This window comes from Heteronotia binoei, chromosome 1 (assembly GCF_032191835.1).
Source record: "Heteronotia binoei isolate CCM8104 ecotype False Entrance Well chromosome 1, APGP_CSIRO_Hbin_v1, whole genome shotgun sequence".
Lineage (NCBI taxonomy): Eukaryota > Metazoa > Chordata > Lepidosauria > Squamata > Gekkonidae > Heteronotia > Heteronotia binoei.
The window spans coordinates 199,193,997-199,212,033 of record NC_083223.1 but is presented as its reverse complement, the minus strand read 5'-3'; the positions used below and the strand labels follow the sequence as shown (position 1 = coordinate 199,212,033).

The 18,037-nt window shown below is 38.2% G+C and overlaps 1 protein-coding gene across 1 annotated transcript in view; it reads right to left on the bottom strand.

Annotated features, from left to right (window-relative positions):
- The window catches only part of RAB3GAP2 (RAB3 GTPase activating non-catalytic protein subunit 2), a 64,822-nt gene that overhangs the window by 30,498 nt on the left and 16,287 nt on the right, over positions 1 to 18,037 (bottom strand). Inside the window, exons 4-12 of the mRNA XM_060246360.1 lie at positions 16,573 to 16,654; positions 14,272 to 14,319; positions 14,088 to 14,163; positions 6,642 to 6,743; positions 5,984 to 6,083; positions 4,248 to 4,346; positions 3,360 to 3,508; positions 802 to 881; positions 599 to 688 (exon numbers count right to left, since the gene is read on the bottom strand). Of these exons, the coding sequence (XP_060102343.1) occupies positions 599 to 688; positions 802 to 881; positions 3,360 to 3,508; positions 4,248 to 4,346; positions 5,984 to 6,083; positions 6,642 to 6,743; positions 14,088 to 14,163; positions 14,272 to 14,319; positions 16,573 to 16,654 (826 nt within the window). The remainder of the gene's footprint in view (positions 1 to 598; positions 689 to 801; positions 882 to 3,359; positions 3,509 to 4,247; positions 4,347 to 5,983; positions 6,084 to 6,641; positions 6,744 to 14,087; positions 14,164 to 14,271; positions 14,320 to 16,572; positions 16,655 to 18,037) is intronic.

Genomic DNA, 18,037 nt, shown 5'->3' with positions numbered 1-18,037 from the left:
GTTAACCAGGTGCTGGGTTGGCAGAGGACTTTGAGGCCGCAGAACTGGCAAGTGGGATTGGGAGTCCTGTTCCTCTCGGTCAGGAACTCCTAAATTGAACAGGTGGTGGCAGCGTGCCCTAGTGGTGGGAAGAGGATAAGCTCCCTTCAGGAGTTGGCAACTCAAAAGGGAGTTGACGAGACTGGGTCTGAAGGCAGAATCGGGCCGGTTCCATCGCATGCTGCATCAAATATTGAATTTCATGGTGCCATGTTCCAGTCTTTTAAAAAGATGACACATTACATGCAACCACTACTCATGCACAAGCCTGTCAAAGCCAGCAACCAGTGTGAACCCACCTATGCTCTTGGAACCACAGAGGATATACCGAATGGTGAAGAAGCAGCATTAGTACACACATGAAGCTGCCTAATACTGAATCAAAGCAGCAGTAAGCCACAGCTACAAAACTCGGCTTTGTCTCCTATTGCTTCACTACATAAGGGACAAGATGACTGAAGGCTCTAAAAATGTTTGGATGCCTTATTAATCCAAAACAGGAAAATGTTACTGGACCATTCAGAAATACATATTAACATTAATTCCTATTAACACTTGCCTTACAGCTAAAGGAGTTGCAGGCTCTACTTTGGGTTTCTGCTTCTGTATTGACTCTTCTTCCTGTTTGTGCTTCCAGCCAAGCCAACCACTAAAAATAGAAAAATCAGCACAATCATAGCCAAAATTTCAAGAAAATACTCTTAAATTGCAAAGTCACTGACATTTCCATTTTTGTGACAGTATTATTTTGGCCATCATTACCTGGCAGCATTAAATAATGCAGATGTCAGCTTGCTTGCAACAGCTAATGCAACATGAGACAAGAGTGGCTGTGAACTACCCTAAGAAGAGATTAAAAAGTGGTTTATAAATTATCAAAATAATCAATGATTCCATAATAATCTCAGGAGATGCAGCTCACAGACAGGAAACTGGCCCAACTATAGCAACGGTCAACTGACTGAAACCTTGAAAGACTGCATTTCATGTCATTTTAGCACAAGGAAATGGTAGTTCTTTGTTCCCCCTTTGACAAGCTACCTGATATTTCAACTACTTAAACACCATGATCCCAGCAGTTTCTATTCCTTGTGGGAGTTTGCTAGAAGGACCTCAGTTTTACATTACTCTACTTTCCTGTACAACTGAAGATACTTTTACTTGGCTGGTAAATACACAGATGCATTTCACAGATACTCCGTGTGGTATAACGGCTAGAATGTTATATTAGGACCAGAGAGGCACAGGTTGAAATCCTCTCTCTGTCATGGAAGCTCACTGGAGTGCCTTCGGCCAGTCACTTGCTCTCTGTCAGCCTAACCCATCTCACAAGGTTGTTGCTGCAAGAATAAAATGGAAAAGGGAAGAACTATGTTGTAAGCCACTTTGGGTATCCATTGGGAAGAAAAGCAGGGTATAACTTTCTCAAAAATAGAGAATTTTTAGTGTATGCATAAGAGAGGCCATTATAGTGTACAGGGACCAAATAAAGTCATCATCTCCCTGCACACACCTATCACACCAACTAATGAAAGTACATACAGACACACACACAAGCTTCCTGCATGGAAATCAATGTGGGTGACTGCATATGACAGCCTTGCTATTCAAGGTGGCACTTAAGAATGTAAGAGAAGCCATGTTGGATCAGGCCAATGGCCCATCCAGTCCAACACTCTGTGTCACACAGCGGCAAAAATATATATATATATATATACACATACACACACACACACACACTGTGGCTAATAGCCACTGATGGACCTCTGCTCCATATTTTTATCTAACCCCCTCTTGAAGCTGGCTATGCTTGAAGCCGCCACCACCTCCTGTGGCAGTGAATTCCCTTTGGGTGAAGAAGTACTTCCTTCTATCCGTTTTAACCTGACTGCTCAGCAATTTCACTGAATGCCCACGAGTTCTTGTATTGTGAGAAAGGGAGAAAAGTACTTCTTTCTCTACTTTCTCCATCCCATGCATAATCTTGTAAACCACTTGGCACAGCACTGTCATCTAGAGAGTATTAAGAAATCACTATGAGAATGAACCTAAAGGATCCTCCGACTCACGCCATCCCTCCACCCCCACTATGGCCAAACACAGTGTGAGTTAAGACTATGGTTCACTGCAAGTCTATTTTTCTGCTAAAACCATAAATTATAATTTGGGCTCTTCTCTGTAACACATATTAAATAATAATTGCAGGGAAATGTGTGAACTATTAATTGCAGACTAGGTGCAATGATGAATTATGATTTTTCACAAAAGTGCAAGTCTTTCAGTAGCTAGACCCACAGAAATAGAAAAAGAAGAACGCAGGTTCAAAGAGCCGCCCTGAGCCTGCCTCGGCGGGGAGGGCGGGGTATAAATAAAATTTTATTATTATTATTATTATATAAAGATCTGCCAGCCTTGTTTACGCAGTGATAAACCATAGCTGCCATTACACCTGAATCATGCCTAAGAAGTCCCCCTTCCTTTAAAAAAAAAAACAGTCAGACGCAGACAATGAAAGAACTGCAAAAGATTAACAGTTTTTCCAAAGGATGAAGACATCATTTACTGTGGAACACTGACACACTGGCTGGATGCTCAACATTCACACCTTAGCACTCTTTGTTAATATATCAAAGAATCATATTGAAAGAACATTTTCTAAAAGCCAACCTTCTATAGTTTACAGCCATTTGTAGATTTTTTTTCTTTTTAAGAGAACGTATTAAAGTAGCCTGCTTCGGCGGGGAGGGCGGGATACAAATCAAATAAACTAACTAACTAACTAAAAAGGAACTCAGAAATACCCTATTGGTATCTAAGGAAAGGAAAGGTCCCCTGTGCAAGCACCAGTCGTTTTGGACTCTGGAGTGACGTCGCATCATGATGTTTTCACGGCAGACTTTTTTTATGGGGTGGTCTGCCATTTCCATCCCCAGTCATCTACACTTTCTCCTCAGCAAGCTGGGTACTCATTTTACTGACCTCGGAAGAATGGAAGGCTGACCCAACCTTGAGCCAACTACCTGAATCCAGCTTCCACCGGAATCGAACTCAGGTCGTGAGCAGAGAGTTCAGACCGCAGTACTGCAGCTTTACCACTCTGCGCCACGGGGCTCATATAATTGGTATCTAAACAGACAGGTAAATCCAAGACATATTACTGCACTTTCAAAAACACTGAATTTTAGAAGCAACCTGCTTTGTCCCCCCCCCCCCCCCACACCAAATCTCAGAATGTCAGCAAAAATAGACTGATTAAAGACCGAGTTAATCAGAAAAGGCCATGGTCTTTTCCCAACTTCCATTTCATAGTCCACACTTACCTCAAGGGCATAAAAAAAACCAGTGAAGGGATTTGACCCTACAGTGATGTACTGAGACATAGCAGGTGGGCTATTCTTTATAGCTGCATTAAATCCACCAATGTTGGAAGCAGTCTTCATTTGATCAAATGGTGACAAAGTCATGATACCTATTATTTAAGAAAAATACAACATGGATGATTCTAAAATTCTATTAACTTTTCAAGAAATCAGGCCCAAACATGTTCATAAATTCGGGGGGGGGGGGGAATCAGGTGGGCAATTTCTTGAGGATACTAAATTTAGAGTACAATCTTATGCAGAGTTTATTCCAATCTATGCATGTTGAGAGAGTGGTGTAACTGGGCACAGGAGAACACTATAAGTGGCCTTATAAAATATAAGAGTCTGACATATAGACATTTAGTATGACCTATATTGAAGTAAAGCAGGCAAGTAGGAAATTTGCACAGGGCTACATAAATGCATAAAATCTGGGACATCAGTATAGCCCTCATAACTCAGTATAAGGGATTGTTGGCAGCCATTAGTAGGAGAAAACTGGTGATTACTATTCCACTGCCTCTTGGACTAGCAAGATAGCACCAACAGCCTTTTCACAGGGATGACAGGACTGTTATATTGGGAAACAACCATGTAATGCAAACTGTGAATCAGGAATCTCCTGTTTCAAACTAACTTTCTGTCAAGTACCCGCTTAGAGGCTGTAGGGAAGCCAACTGCAAGATGGAGATAATTATAAGGATATATGTTACTCTACTAGTATTGCTTTAAAAAACTACGCAAGTGGTTATTTCTCCTTTAAATCCTCTAAACTGTTCTCATAGTGACTCATGGAACAGAACTATCCATGCAATGCTGCCGACAAACATGACAATACTTACTTACCAATGCTAACATGATCAACTATGGTATCCACATCCTGAAGGCCCCATTTCTTATAAGCTAATGGAGGTGGCTGAATGTTCTCATTTCCTGAAGCAGCAGCTGTCCACGTTATGAAAAAGGCAGAAGATTTTATAGAATTATTAGCTAGAATATCATCCTCATATGAATAAATTAATGAGCAGCACTTGTAAAATATCTATGCTCGTCAATCTGTCTTAACTATTGAGTTCACACACAATTGTTGAGTAGCTCATTATTTTACTCAAAGCCATGCCATTTCTCCTTCTAGCCAGTGTGATAATATGATCAGAGTGAGCACTCTACATCCAAACCCCTTTCCAGCAATGCAACTGAATGGAATTTGCCTTGGGCAAATGACAGGGCATATTGTAACTAGCTTTGAGCCCTTAAGAAAGACTGGAAAAGAAATCTAAATACGCTGCAATGCTTAAAAATTTCTTCCTTTTCCTTTTCTACAGTCATTGTTTATTTTCATACGGGGGGGGGGGAGTCAAACTGGCAATGATTCCTTGATCCAGGAAGAGCATCTGCTGCATCCCCTCCAAATGTAGGCTGTGCAAGCCATGAGACATCCAGCATTCAGAGCATACTGAGAACCAGATGCTGCTAATGGAATGGAATATTACAACAGTGGTGAAAGAAACCTGCAGGAACCGCTGTGCAATTGTCTGAGCATTGTCAGATTTCTATGAAGAACAGCAATTCCTGTGGATGCAATTTATTTATGTATTTATTTATAATTTAGATTTATATGCCACCTTCTCTGAGTTCACAGAACTCAGGGTGGTTAAACAAAAGACTATATAAATTAAAATCCAAAACAGTTAAAATAGCTAAAACTTCAGATGGTGCCAAAACAAGATTACAGTTTAAGAACATAAGAAAAGCCATGTTGGATCAGGCCAACGGCCCATCAAGTCCAACATTCTGTGTCACACAGTGGCAAAAAATTTTATATACACACATACACTGTGGCTAATAGCCACTGATGGACCTGTGCTCCATATTTTTATCTAAACCCTTCTTGAAGGTGGCTATACTTGTGGCCGCCACCACCTCCTGTGGCAGTGAATTCCACATGTTAATCACCCTTTGGGTGAAGAAGTACTTCCTTTTATCCGTTTTAACCTTTCAGCTCAGCAATTTCATCGAATGCCCACGAGTTCTTGTATTGTGAGAAAGGGAGAAAAGTACTTCTTTCTCTACTTTCTCCATCCCATGCATTATCTTGTAAACCTCTATCATGTCACCCCTCAGTCGACGTTTCTCCAAGCTAAAGAGTCCCAAGCGTTTCAACCTTTCTTCATAGGGAAAGTGCTCCAGCCCTTTAATCATTCTAGTTGCCCTTCTCTGGACTTTCTCCAATGCTATAATATCCTTTTTGAGGTGCGGCAACCAGAACTGCACACAGTACTCCAAATGAGACCACACCATCGATTCATACAGGGGCATTATGATACTGGCTGATTTGTTTTCATTTCCCTTCCTAATAATTCCAAGCATGCATTATTGTCTCAGAATAAACTGGAGAAAGCAGGTGAAGGAGGGGAAGGGAATGTCAGATAAGTTGGTACCCGTTGCTGTCCTTGACCAAAAGCCTCAGCCAAATTTATTAACATCCTTTTAAGTGCTGGCAAGGAGTAACACAGTTTGACTCATTTCACCATTAAAAGCACAACAAAAATGGGTAAAGCTGACTTCTGTCCTGGACTTACCTCTTGCTACCTGATTTCGACAAGCCCGAAGGGACTGAAATAGGCTGAAACCATCAATTGTCACAACTGCAGAAGGATACAAGATACTCATTTCCTCATTCTGCATAAAAAAAGAATTATGGAGAATGTCAACTGATTCTGTAGTAACAAAAAAGGGTATTTATCAGTAAAATAGTTATTTTGTTATTCTGCTGGAGGCACTTTTGTATTTCTGCTCTCCTGCTGAAAGCACCACACTTCCAATAGGGGATCACCTCCCTCATGCTTCAATGGTACTCTTGAAATCGGTGAAAGAAAAGCAGCAATGGATACCATTTATGGTGCACTGAGGCTTACTTCAGGAAAGTGTCCTTGGGATGGCAGCCTGTGTCTTGTGATAATTTCTTGTACGAAAAGCATCAATCCTAGTACTTGTTGCCCTGACCTAGATAGCCCAGGCTAGCCTGATCTCATCAGATCTCAGAAGCCAAGCAGGGTCAACTCTGGCAAGTACTTGGATGGGAGACCTCCTTGGAATACCAGCAGCCAGGAGGAGAGGGGCAGGCTTTATTCAGTCATCTCTCTGAATATCCTCCAGTAGGGGTCAGTCACCAGAGGTTGCCATGACTTCTAGCTGTAGACTTACACACACACGTTAAAAAACCCCAAAACTTAGTACCTGTTCAGTAACTCCAGGATGCCGTGGGATCTCATAAGTTCTGCATTTCAGCTGCTGGACAGGATCTTCATTCAAAAGCTGTGCAAGAAGTAGCACTCCATTCTTAAAAGGTGAGAAATAAACATTAATATGAGGGCTTAGGAGAGTAAAGGACAGGGGGCATTACAACATGCCCTGTAGGAAGTAGATTACAAGCCACAACCTTAGGGCTACGTCACATGATACATTTTCCTAACACTGTAGGAATTGCTGCACAGTTCTTTCTTTTTTTTTTTCACACTTAAATTTTTATTAATTTTTCTAAACAAAATATTCATAGACATTAAACATAATAAACAATAACACAGATAAATACTAACACAACATAAAGAGTACTCTTACAGTCTTCTGTTAATACATATCTAAGCATTTACCATCCATGTTTCAAGTATATTATTTCACAATGTATCCTATCTTTTTTCCAAATTAAGAAGAAATTTAGTAGTATGAGAAGGTTATGTATTTTTTTAGAATGCATTTTTCAAATTCATCATCCAAGCTAATATAATTTAAAAACGGGAACCATTTTTCAATAAAATTGTTGTCTTTCTGTGGTAAATCATTCACCCTTATCTGTATAGCTAGTTTATCTAATGCTGCTATTTCCCATACTTTGGACATCCATTGTTGTTTATTAGGAGACACATCACTCTTCCAATGTTGCGCTATCAAAAGCTTGGCCGCCATGAGTAATAAAGCTGCCAACTCCTTCTTTACTGAAGAAAGTTTTAAATTTGGCCAGTAGTTCAGAAGGATTGACTCTGGGGTAAAAGGAATATTACCCTCAACAATATTGTCTACTGTTTTTTTAATCTCCTTCCAAAAATTATTAATTTCCGGGCACAGCCACCAGCAATGTAAAAAGGACCCTTCCTGCCTACAGTGTTTCCAGCATTCAGGGTTGGGTTTTATATGTGACAGAAATAGCTTCTTAGGCGTCAGATACCACCTTGAGAAGAGTTTATAATTCTGAAGTTTTAATTTTAAAAAGTATTATAGAGAGGGGATTCCCATATAGTCTGCCATTGTTCTAAAGTAAATGGTATACCACAATCCTTTTCCCAAGCCTTTTGTTGACTAGTAATTTCGGACCAACTTTTAAAATTAAGAAGATTATAAATAGTTGAAGTTAAAGTTCTAGCCTGTTTGGGACTTCTTTTTAACAGGTTTTCATATGGTGTTAACGGTCTATCTATTATATCTATGATCCTAGGATTGTGTAGGACATAATGAAGTTGCTGGTATTGAAACCATGGTATATTTATGTTATATTGGGTTTCTAGTTGTGTTTTAGTCAACATTCGTTTGTTTTTAATAATGTCTTGAAACTGATGTATACCAGCCTCCCTCCAGATTTTAAAATCATATGTACCCCGACCTGGTTTAAACCAGGATTGTCCTAGGAAGCTTGCCATCGGTGAAATAGATGGTATTAGAGTTTTTTTGTATTTGTCCCATATCTTTAATGTTAGGGTTAAATAAGGATTGTCCTTGGAAATGAAGTGCCTATCATTTGGAGTATTCCAGATGGCTTCCCACAGTTGGTCCCCTAATAAATAGGATGCTTCAATATTCACCCAAGCTTTATCACAGTCCTTCATTGCATACCATAATATATTTTTTAAGTTAGCGGCCAAATAGTAAGCCTCTAAATTAGGCAAGCCTAACCCACCCTGTTTTGTTGGTCTAGTCATTAACTTAAATTGAAATCTAGGTTTTTTATGTGACCATAAAAATTTAGAAATAAGGTTTTGTTTATCCTTGAATTCTTTAGAAGGGATATAACATGGTAAGTTATAGAATAGGAATAAATATCTAGGAAGTACAAAGGTTTTAATCACATCTATTTTTTCCAGCAAGGTTAGATTAATTTTACCCCATTGTTCCATGTTTGATTTTATAGAGCTATCAAGAGGCTTATAATTAACAGAATAAAGGTCTTGTAAATTCAATGGTATCTGAATTCCCAAGTGTCTAAAAGACTTTTGTACCCATTTAAAAGGAAAAGCGTTTGTTAATTTCCGTCTGGAGGTTGGCAACAGAACTATAGGGTACAATTCAGATTTTGTATAATTTATAGTAAATCCGGATACCACACTGAACTTTTTGATTTGATGGAGTAATGAGCTAATTGACTGAAAGGGTTTAGTTAAATAGAAAATTGCATCGTCCGCAAAAAGACTTAATTTATGTTCCTCTTCTCCTACTTGAATACCACTGATTAATTTATCGTTTCTTATAGCAAACGCTAATGGTTCTATTGAGAGGGCAAATAAGATGGGGGATAAGGGGCAACCCTGTCTTGTGCCTCTATGTAGATTAAAATCCTCCGATCTATAGTTATTAATATAGATTTGTGCTTTTGGTTTAGCATACAGGGATTCAATAGAGGTCATGAATTTTGGTCCAAAGCCCATATGTTGTAATAGAGTAAGTAGATATGGGACCTCCACTTTGTCAAAGGCCTTTTCCGCATCGATGGCCAACAGAACTGATTCCACTTTTTTTTGCTTTCCTACAAAGATTAAATCTAAAGTTTTACGGAAATTGTCTGTAAGAGTTCTAGTGGGAATAAAACCCAATTGGTCACTATGAATGTAGTATGCAATTATTTTATTTAATCTGTTAGCCATTACAGCTGAGAATATTTTAAAGTCATTATTTAAGACAGAAATGGGTCTATAGGAAGCAGGGTATTGTTTATCCTTCCCTGGTTTGGGTATCACTGTGATTCTAGCTTCTGTCCATGTAGTAGGTATAGTTCCATTAACCATTACTGAATTACAAGTTTGTACTAAGGGAGCTAATAACACAGATTTGAATTTCTTATAGAATTCAATGGGTATACCATCTCTACCTGGTGCCTTATTGTTTTTGATGTGCTTTAAAGTTTCATCCAGCTCAAATTGTGTTATTTCTTGCTCTAGAAATGAAAGATGTTCAGGTGTTATTTTGACATTGTAGTTTATAGCATTAAGGTATTCTTTAATGTTGGCTCGATCCGGTTCCTCTGATTTATACAGCTGTTGGTAATAATTATAAAAAATCTGAATTATCTCTTTAGATTTATTAACAAGTTGTCCTTGAGGATTACGCATATTATAAATAAGATGAGATACCTTTTTTTGGATGGTCCTCTGCCTAAGTAACCTAATGAACCTTGGTGTTTTAGTAAAATATTTCTGATTGAGTATCATTAATTTTTTTTGTATTTGAGAAGTCTCTAATAGTTCTAGTTTTCTACGCTCCTGCTCTAGCTTTCTTAACAATTTTTTACCTCCTTTTTTAGCATATTGTAGTTCCAACTGCCTGATATTACTGGTTATTTCAGATAGTAGTGCTTGTCTCTCTTTTTTATAGGTGGATGCGATTGCTATTAACTGCCCTCTTATAACAGCTTTGAATGCGTCCCATAATGTCTCCTGCGATACATCGTTGGTTGAATTAAATTTAAAGTATTCCTGTATTGAAGCTGTTATTTTTTCACATATCCCTTCATCTTGCAATAACAATTTATTCAATTTCCAATGATATCCTTGCGTGTCATCATTTTGAGTGGAAAGTGTACATGTTACCCACGAATGGTCTGAGATTATGCGGGGGCCAATGTCTGCCTCTTGTATCTGATTGGCTAGCCTTTTAGTTATAAGAAGATAGTCAATTCTGGTATGAATTTTATGTAAACTAGAATAGTAAGTGTATTGTTTAACTTCCGGGTTCAATAAACGCCATATGTCTACCAAATTAAATGACTCAATCATATTTGATAATTCAGTGCTTTTTGTTGCTTTTTTTCCTGTTTTGTGTGTTTTGTCCATTGTAGGGTCCATTATATAATTTAGATCTGCCCCAATAATGGTTTCACCAATTTGAAATTCTGCTAGGAGATTAAGAGTGGCCTTTATGAATTTTTTCTGGTTTACGTTTGGGGCATATAGGGATGCTACTGTAAGTGGCTGACCCTCTATTTCCCCTCTGACAAAAATATAATGACCCTTAGGATCCGACTTTATTTTTTGGCAATGAAAAGGTACTGATTTTGAGAACAGAATTGCTACACCTCTGGATTTTGAAGTTCCTGCAGCCAAATAACTTTGAGTAAACCAATTGGAGGATAACAGTTTTTCATTAGCATTTTTTAGATGTGTCTCCTGAAGACATACAATGTTTGCCTTTTCCTTTTGCATAGAGTTAAGAAGCCTTTTGCGTTTTACAATGTTATTAAGACCTCTACAGTTCCAACTAAGAAGTTTGTACGTATGTGCCATCTTTAATGTGGCTTAAGAGTACTCAACTGTATTATAACCTAACACAACTTAACACGAAAACTTCAAACGTGGTTCCCCTAAATAGGGACACTTCTCAGAATTCCTTCCCTATATAAAGGGGAGAGAAAGGAAGCTAGTAAAAAACTTCCTTGTCTGAAAAGAATATCTCACCTAACCTAACCTACCCTACCCTACAGGGGGGCTTATTTCAAGCAATTTAATTTTGTTATGTATATAAAAAACAAATAAACCAGTTGCTTTGTTAAGTCCTCTACCTTCCCTTGCTCTTACAGAAGTATTATTACTGCCTATGTCAACCTTCTAAGAATTTTAAGAATTTTGTAAAACTTTCATAAATTTTCCAATAACCTCTTAAATATACCAATACTATATAAGACCCTATAAAACATTTTAATAAAACCTACACATTTACATTACATTTAATGTCCTTTAAACCTTATATGCATATTTAAACTTTCGTTCCCACCTACATCTATAATTATATTTAGCAACTGTAATACTTGAATAACAATAATCTATCATACCTATATTTTCCTTTCTATACATTCTGCCTTTACTTATATTTCCATGCATGTTTTTATTCTTAATGATATAAACACCAACCTTCCCATCGAAATTCAATTAACTAATCAATTACGTATCTTTCCATAGAAAGGGACTGATGGAAAGCAATAAGAGATAAAATAAATAAATAAATAAATAAATAGGTATCAAAAATATCAAAGATCAAGTCCATAGGCCAAATAAAGTAAAAATGAAAATATGAAACAGAAAGAGTTAGGGGAGAGAATAAACATAATTCATCATTAATTTGTGATAATTCATTCCAATTTAGCACAAAGTATTTAATTACCTACTTAATTCATTTCTAATTTGAATATATCTAAAACACTTTAGTCAGATAATTATAATGTCCAATAACTCCATATAATATCTGTACCAGTTATCCTTATGAGTTTTATGCGTCTTTATATGGATCTATTTCTATAAATATTCACACCACCCAGCCCTCTCATTGCACTAGGCAGCTTCATATGTTCATATGTTCACTCTTATTTATTATTATCCATTTACATATGCCTTTAGAGAGGGTTGGCTGAGAGAGAAGGAAGAAAAAAGAAAGGTGAGGGGGAAGGGGTTAAAAAAGGAGGGAGGGAAAGGGAGAAACCTATGTAAAAGAAATGAGGCGTGAAAAGGAAATAAAAAAGGGGGGGAGAAATGGGGAGGGGGATAAAACCTTTTATCATTAATTTATATCAATTCATTTCTTTTTTAGTTTAATTTTATAGTTATCCAATTAATTCATTACTGGTTTATACACCCACACACCATATATGTATATACACCCACACACCATATATGTATATACACACACACCCATATATATATATATACACACACACACATTCATACTCCTACACATACATATATACATCCACACACATCAGGCACTTAAACTAGTCAGATATTTATACTATAAGATATCTTCATTTTTAACATCATCATATCTTTAACAGTTGCTTCTATGAGTTGTAGTATGTCACCCTATAAGTAAAATAATAATAATAATAAAATAAAAATAAAAACATGAGAAGGAAAGCTTCTTCTTATGTATCTTCCCACCCTATACACTCTGTTCATTTCATTAGTGTTCCAGCTGCAGAAGTATCATCATCAGTAGAAGTTTTTTTTTTTCCAAAGTCTAATATTATTGAAAGTCATATCTAAAGTCTGTAGGTGGTAACATACAATACTTTAAACAAAATATATAGCCATGTTGCAGACATCACATTAAGTACAGTCTCATTGTTATTAAAAGAAAGTTGTCAGTGTTTCACTTCTCACTTATCCTCTGGGACGTTTTTGGGTATCTTCCCTTCTTCTTCTGGCGTGAGTACAATCCCCAGGTCTTTCAATAGCTTTCTTCCTGAAGCGACATCCGAAGCCTCCATGAGAGAGTCATTGCGAAAGACGTATATATCTGAAGACGCACTCCATCTGAATCTCACATTGGATGTAAAAAGCTTATTAGCAAAGAAGTTAAGAGTTTTACGTTTCTGAATTGCTTCTGGGGGGAGATCCAGTAAGACCTGTATCTTCCTTCCCTCATGTAAAAGACCTCCGGTTCTCCTGGCCTCTTTTAAGATCTTATCTCTTGCTCTTGGGTATAAGAATTGCACCAAAATATCCCGAGGCCTATTCCTTTTCGCTCTAGCTAAGGCCCCCAGTCTATAGGCTCTGACAATGGCTGGAGCTACCCTGTCTTCCGCACCAATCGCCTTTCCAAGCCACACAGACACATAGCTTGCTAAATCTCCTTTATGATCCACGTCCTCCTCCACCCCTCTTAGTTTAAGGTTACACGATCTCCATCTGTTCTCCACAATTAAAAGTCTGTCTGCAAGATTTTTTTCTGACCTTTGAAGTGCTTGCACTTGGGATGCTGCTGCTTGGCTGATTTCCGTTGCATGCTCTGCCATTTGGTTTGTTTCATGCATTGCAGCTTTTAACTGATCTATATCCAGTTTAACTGGTTGCAGGACGTCATCGACTGCTTCTTTTATGTACAAACGCAGGTCCTCCTTAAGCTCCTTAAGATCTTGTTTTGTAAGGGTATTGGAGTCTTGCATTGTTTGCTCTTTATCTCCGTCGTTTCCTTCGTTAATGGTTGGCGCCATTTTTAACTGCTCTTGTGTAGAGGGGGGTTGAGATTTTCCCTGCTCCTCAGGCCAAAAGAATTCTTCAACTGTTGTTGGTCGTAAGTTTCTGGTGTTCTTTTTAACTGCTGATTTCCTGTGTTTGTTTTTATTCATCTCTCTCGGTCCGATCTATGGCAGTTTGATTTAATGCTGGGAAAGTGGGAGCCCGCTCAAAAGTATGCGTCCACCATTGTCAAGCGACGCCCCGCCCCCCCACAGTTCTTTCTTCACACAATTTTGCAACACATCTCTAGCCTCTCACCCTACAAACAGGTATCTGATCTACACCGCTGTCTTGTTGGAAAACCCACATCAAACAGATGCTCTGCATTTTGAAGCACTATCGATTACCTCTGTGTAGGAAACATGTGGTGTATGAAACAGTCCTCTGCAGGCAAACTACAGTGAATATAACTAACCTCTGTGTAGAACCGAACATAGCCAGAGGTGAAGCCTACAACAATACAGGTCCAGTCAGGCCGGCCTGTGGAGCTCCTGTCTCGTACAAAGAAAATAAAAGAAGTTATTCTTATTCTCAGTTGAATCACAGAATCAGTTATTTTTCATTCAGGCTCCTTGAGGGTTTAAATAGCCTGTTCTTACCTCTTTTGACTTGCTAGCGGGATGCACAATGCACTGCTTACACACTCGCTAGAGGAAGAAAAAAGGGGATATTAAGAGGTTTATGACAGACTCTGCTACACAGAGAACCAAAAAGACAGTCTTAATAGAATGGTGTGATACAGGTGCTGATTGCTAATTCAGTGTTAGTGGCTGTGCCCAGCCTTTAAATCCAGAGTGTTAGCCTGGTTTATGCTTAGGTTCAGAACTGTCCTTGCGTTTTACTATAGTACCTTATTCTCTTATTCCAAATTTTGTGTACTTCCTGTCCACATATGCATCTTTCATTCAGTATTTCAGGCTTAAGGTTTTCCCTTTTTGTCTTACTGCCAAGTTTATACAAATGAACTTGCACATCCCCCCCAAATAGTGTAAGTCATAAAGTAAGCTGAAGGGGGGGGGGAGAGAAGCAACGTGCAGAGATTGGAGGAATGAATGTTAAATAGCCAGTTAGGTTCTGCTAAAAGAAAATAGTGTCTACATGAATGGATATAGCACAAATGCACCATATGAGGGGGACACAACTTTTACCAGTAAAACAGGACGAACAGAAAAGTGGCCACAGCAAATTTTGTACCTTCATAAGAATGACCTTCATATGAAGCCAGACTAAAGAGCATTAAACACACATATGTGACAGACTGGGGACTGGTGTATGGACAATATCCTCACTTGGACTTTTCCTCATACCAGATTATGTGAAAAGCCACCCAAGACAGCTGACTCAGAACCAAAGGCACACTCTCTTTGGATTTCAGTTGACTACTATAAATAGGACACCACTCCTGAGGACTTTAGAATCAAAGGTCAGGGAACTTAGAGTCACAGAAATGTTTCATATAGGATCTCGTTCACACAAGACAGACAGCAGGGCAACCATCACCTATATGTGTAGATAGTAAGGTAACACAGATTTATTTTTTAATTTTTATTTACATTGTATTTACATAACATAAATATAATGTAACAGGTTACTCTTATCCAGCTCCAACTTTGTCATTGTTACCTGTGTCAACTAAGGAACTGGACTTCTCAGATCCATACATAATTTATTTCTACAGATCCATACATAATTTATTTGACCAGATACAAAAGATCTCAAAAGATCTCACATCAGCCAGGACTTCTCAGATCCATCAGTCCCAAATTGAAGAATTGCCGCATACTTAACTTCATCACATGAATACTGCCCCAAACAGAACCCCTATAAGCTGTTATTCCACTCCATCCTTCCTTCTCTTCCCGCCCCCCCCCACTAACTCTTAGTATCACTCAGTGCTTAACTGCATTGAGAGTTTCAGGCAGTACCACAAAGATCCTAAAACGGGAGTCAGAGACAGTTGCCCAGAGCACCTGCAGAGAATTTAAACACCAACCAGGGCAGCATCTAAAACAGGATTTGGGGGAAGGGGAAGTCTGCAGAACTCAGAACTCTCAAAGTATTGCAAGTAACTGATCAAAGAGAATTTTTAAACTATGTAACATTTGAAATAATTTAACTACATCATATCAATTATTAAAAGCTGAAGCTCTGATAGACACTGTAATAAATGCATGCTCACAACTTCTAACATTAAAACAAAGTTCAGTGGCACCTTTAAGACCAACAAAGTTTTGTTTAAAGTATGAGCTTTCATGTGCATGCACACTTCCTCAGATACAGTGAAATGGAGTTTACCAATCCATGCATATAGGCAGGTGAGCGGTCAATTAGCATGCAACATAATGAAGATGTTTATCAGATTCAGGAAGCTTAGTTTATCATTTATTTGAGCTCAAGTCAGGGGTGGGGGAACCTAGTGAAGAAAATAAATAAGTCTAAATTGGAGGTTGATGTATCCTTAATGGCAGAATGCTGAGAGAAAACAAATCAATTGTCTATGACATTTCCACTCTACTCTTCTCCCAAGGAGTTCAAGATGGAGTACATGATTCTCTTCTCCCTACACTACCTTCACAGAGATGAGGCAGGATGTGTTGCCTGCTCCTCATGTGATGTACTTATAGAATTATATTTATTGTGTGGAATAACATTTTTTAAAGATCATGATTCCCACCTAACAGCTCTAATGCTATGTCTATTTGCACATGCACAGCTATTCTTCTCTATGAATAAGAAACTCTAAGTGCAATCTAGGGAAGAACTGATTTCTTAATTGGAAAGAATATGCAGTCTGTGCATGGAAAGGCCTTTGGATCATATCCCAGATAAGAGTTTCCCCAGAAAAGTTTTTTTTAAAAGGATGATATTGTCATTCACAAAATTTCTAGTTCCATTCCTACCCTTCTTCGACATTTAAAGAGCCACTCCAGCCAACGGCATATTGCATTTCTTCTTTCCCTTTTTCACTGTGCTTCCATTTTGCTGAAAGAAACAAAAAACACACACAACTGTTCATGGACATTTTTCATATTTTCATTTTCAGCACAAGACTCAAGAAACTACCCTGACAAAGTACCTAAGTCTTGGACCCTAATTCCCACTCTAGAAGGGGAAGTATGATTTTGAGTAATAAATGTTTTCCAGTGTAGACCGCCACTGAGCCTTGGGAGCATGATTTCAGGAAACACAGCAGGCCACAGGGAGAGCCAAGAAAGTACCCCTCTGTCTATCAGAACTCTGCTCACGCTAGAAAGGATACACACACAAAATACGTTTGCCATTCTGTCTATAAATTTTACTGGAAGAAAATTCAGAAACAGTCTCCCTGGAATAGTGGTGAGATAAAGAACTTTGCCAAATTCAAACAAAAAAGATGAATAGATGGGTCTAAATTAATTTTATCTTATAGTACTTCAGAAAGATGCTCACGGGTACACAAAAAGACTTTCATGCTTCCTCCAGCACCTCAAGGAATATTGGTTTTTCCCTTTCTACTGTGCTCAAAGGAAGAAGCAAATAAGAATGGATGACTGAAAGCCATGTTTATTAATTTGGTTCATAATGACTGATGGGAAAGGCTTCCCTGTGCACTCCAAGTTTAATTACAAGTAGATAAAATACTGGGAAACTTACACTGACTTTTTAACTGGTAAATAAGAAGTGGATGAATTCTTTATCCTAAAATTAATTCCTTGCTCTACAAGCACCTCTGTTGCGGTGTACCTGCTTCTCTCATTATATGCTTCAGGCCCATTAAAAGCGTGATGTTCAAAGACAGTGGAGTGCATCTGGCCATCCTCCAAGGAACCTTCTTCTAGCCTAAGAAGTCTTCCTCTTACAGAAAAACCACTTAAGTTGGAAGAAGGCTCTTTAGTCTGCAGGATTCTTTCAAATTTTGGAGAACATGGATCTGATACATCCCATATATGCCTGTTGTATGGTAGACTACTCTTTTAAGATTACTTGGGTACAGTAAATTAAATACTAGCTATAACCCCTCAATGATTTCCATGTAATTTATGACTCCATTCTTTCTTAGGGTTTAAATGTTAGAAAACTGCCCAGTATACAGCGTACTTCTCAGTATACAGCATATACTTCCAGTAAAATTGACATACATAATTTTTTCTCAGGATTTACAGAAGAGGCCAATTCAAGTCTAGTTTGGCCTGCTACACTAACACATGTAAACAAAATCTACCCTGCAATTCAAATCTTGTAATTTGTGGCTTAACATTAATGTGGAATTTTTTAAAATCCTTAGTTAAATGCTCAAAATCCCTACCCACTCACTGTTCTAACTTCCAAACTTCCCCAAGGGAACACTTTTGATACTTTCAGTATAAAAGGGGGAAATTCCCCTCC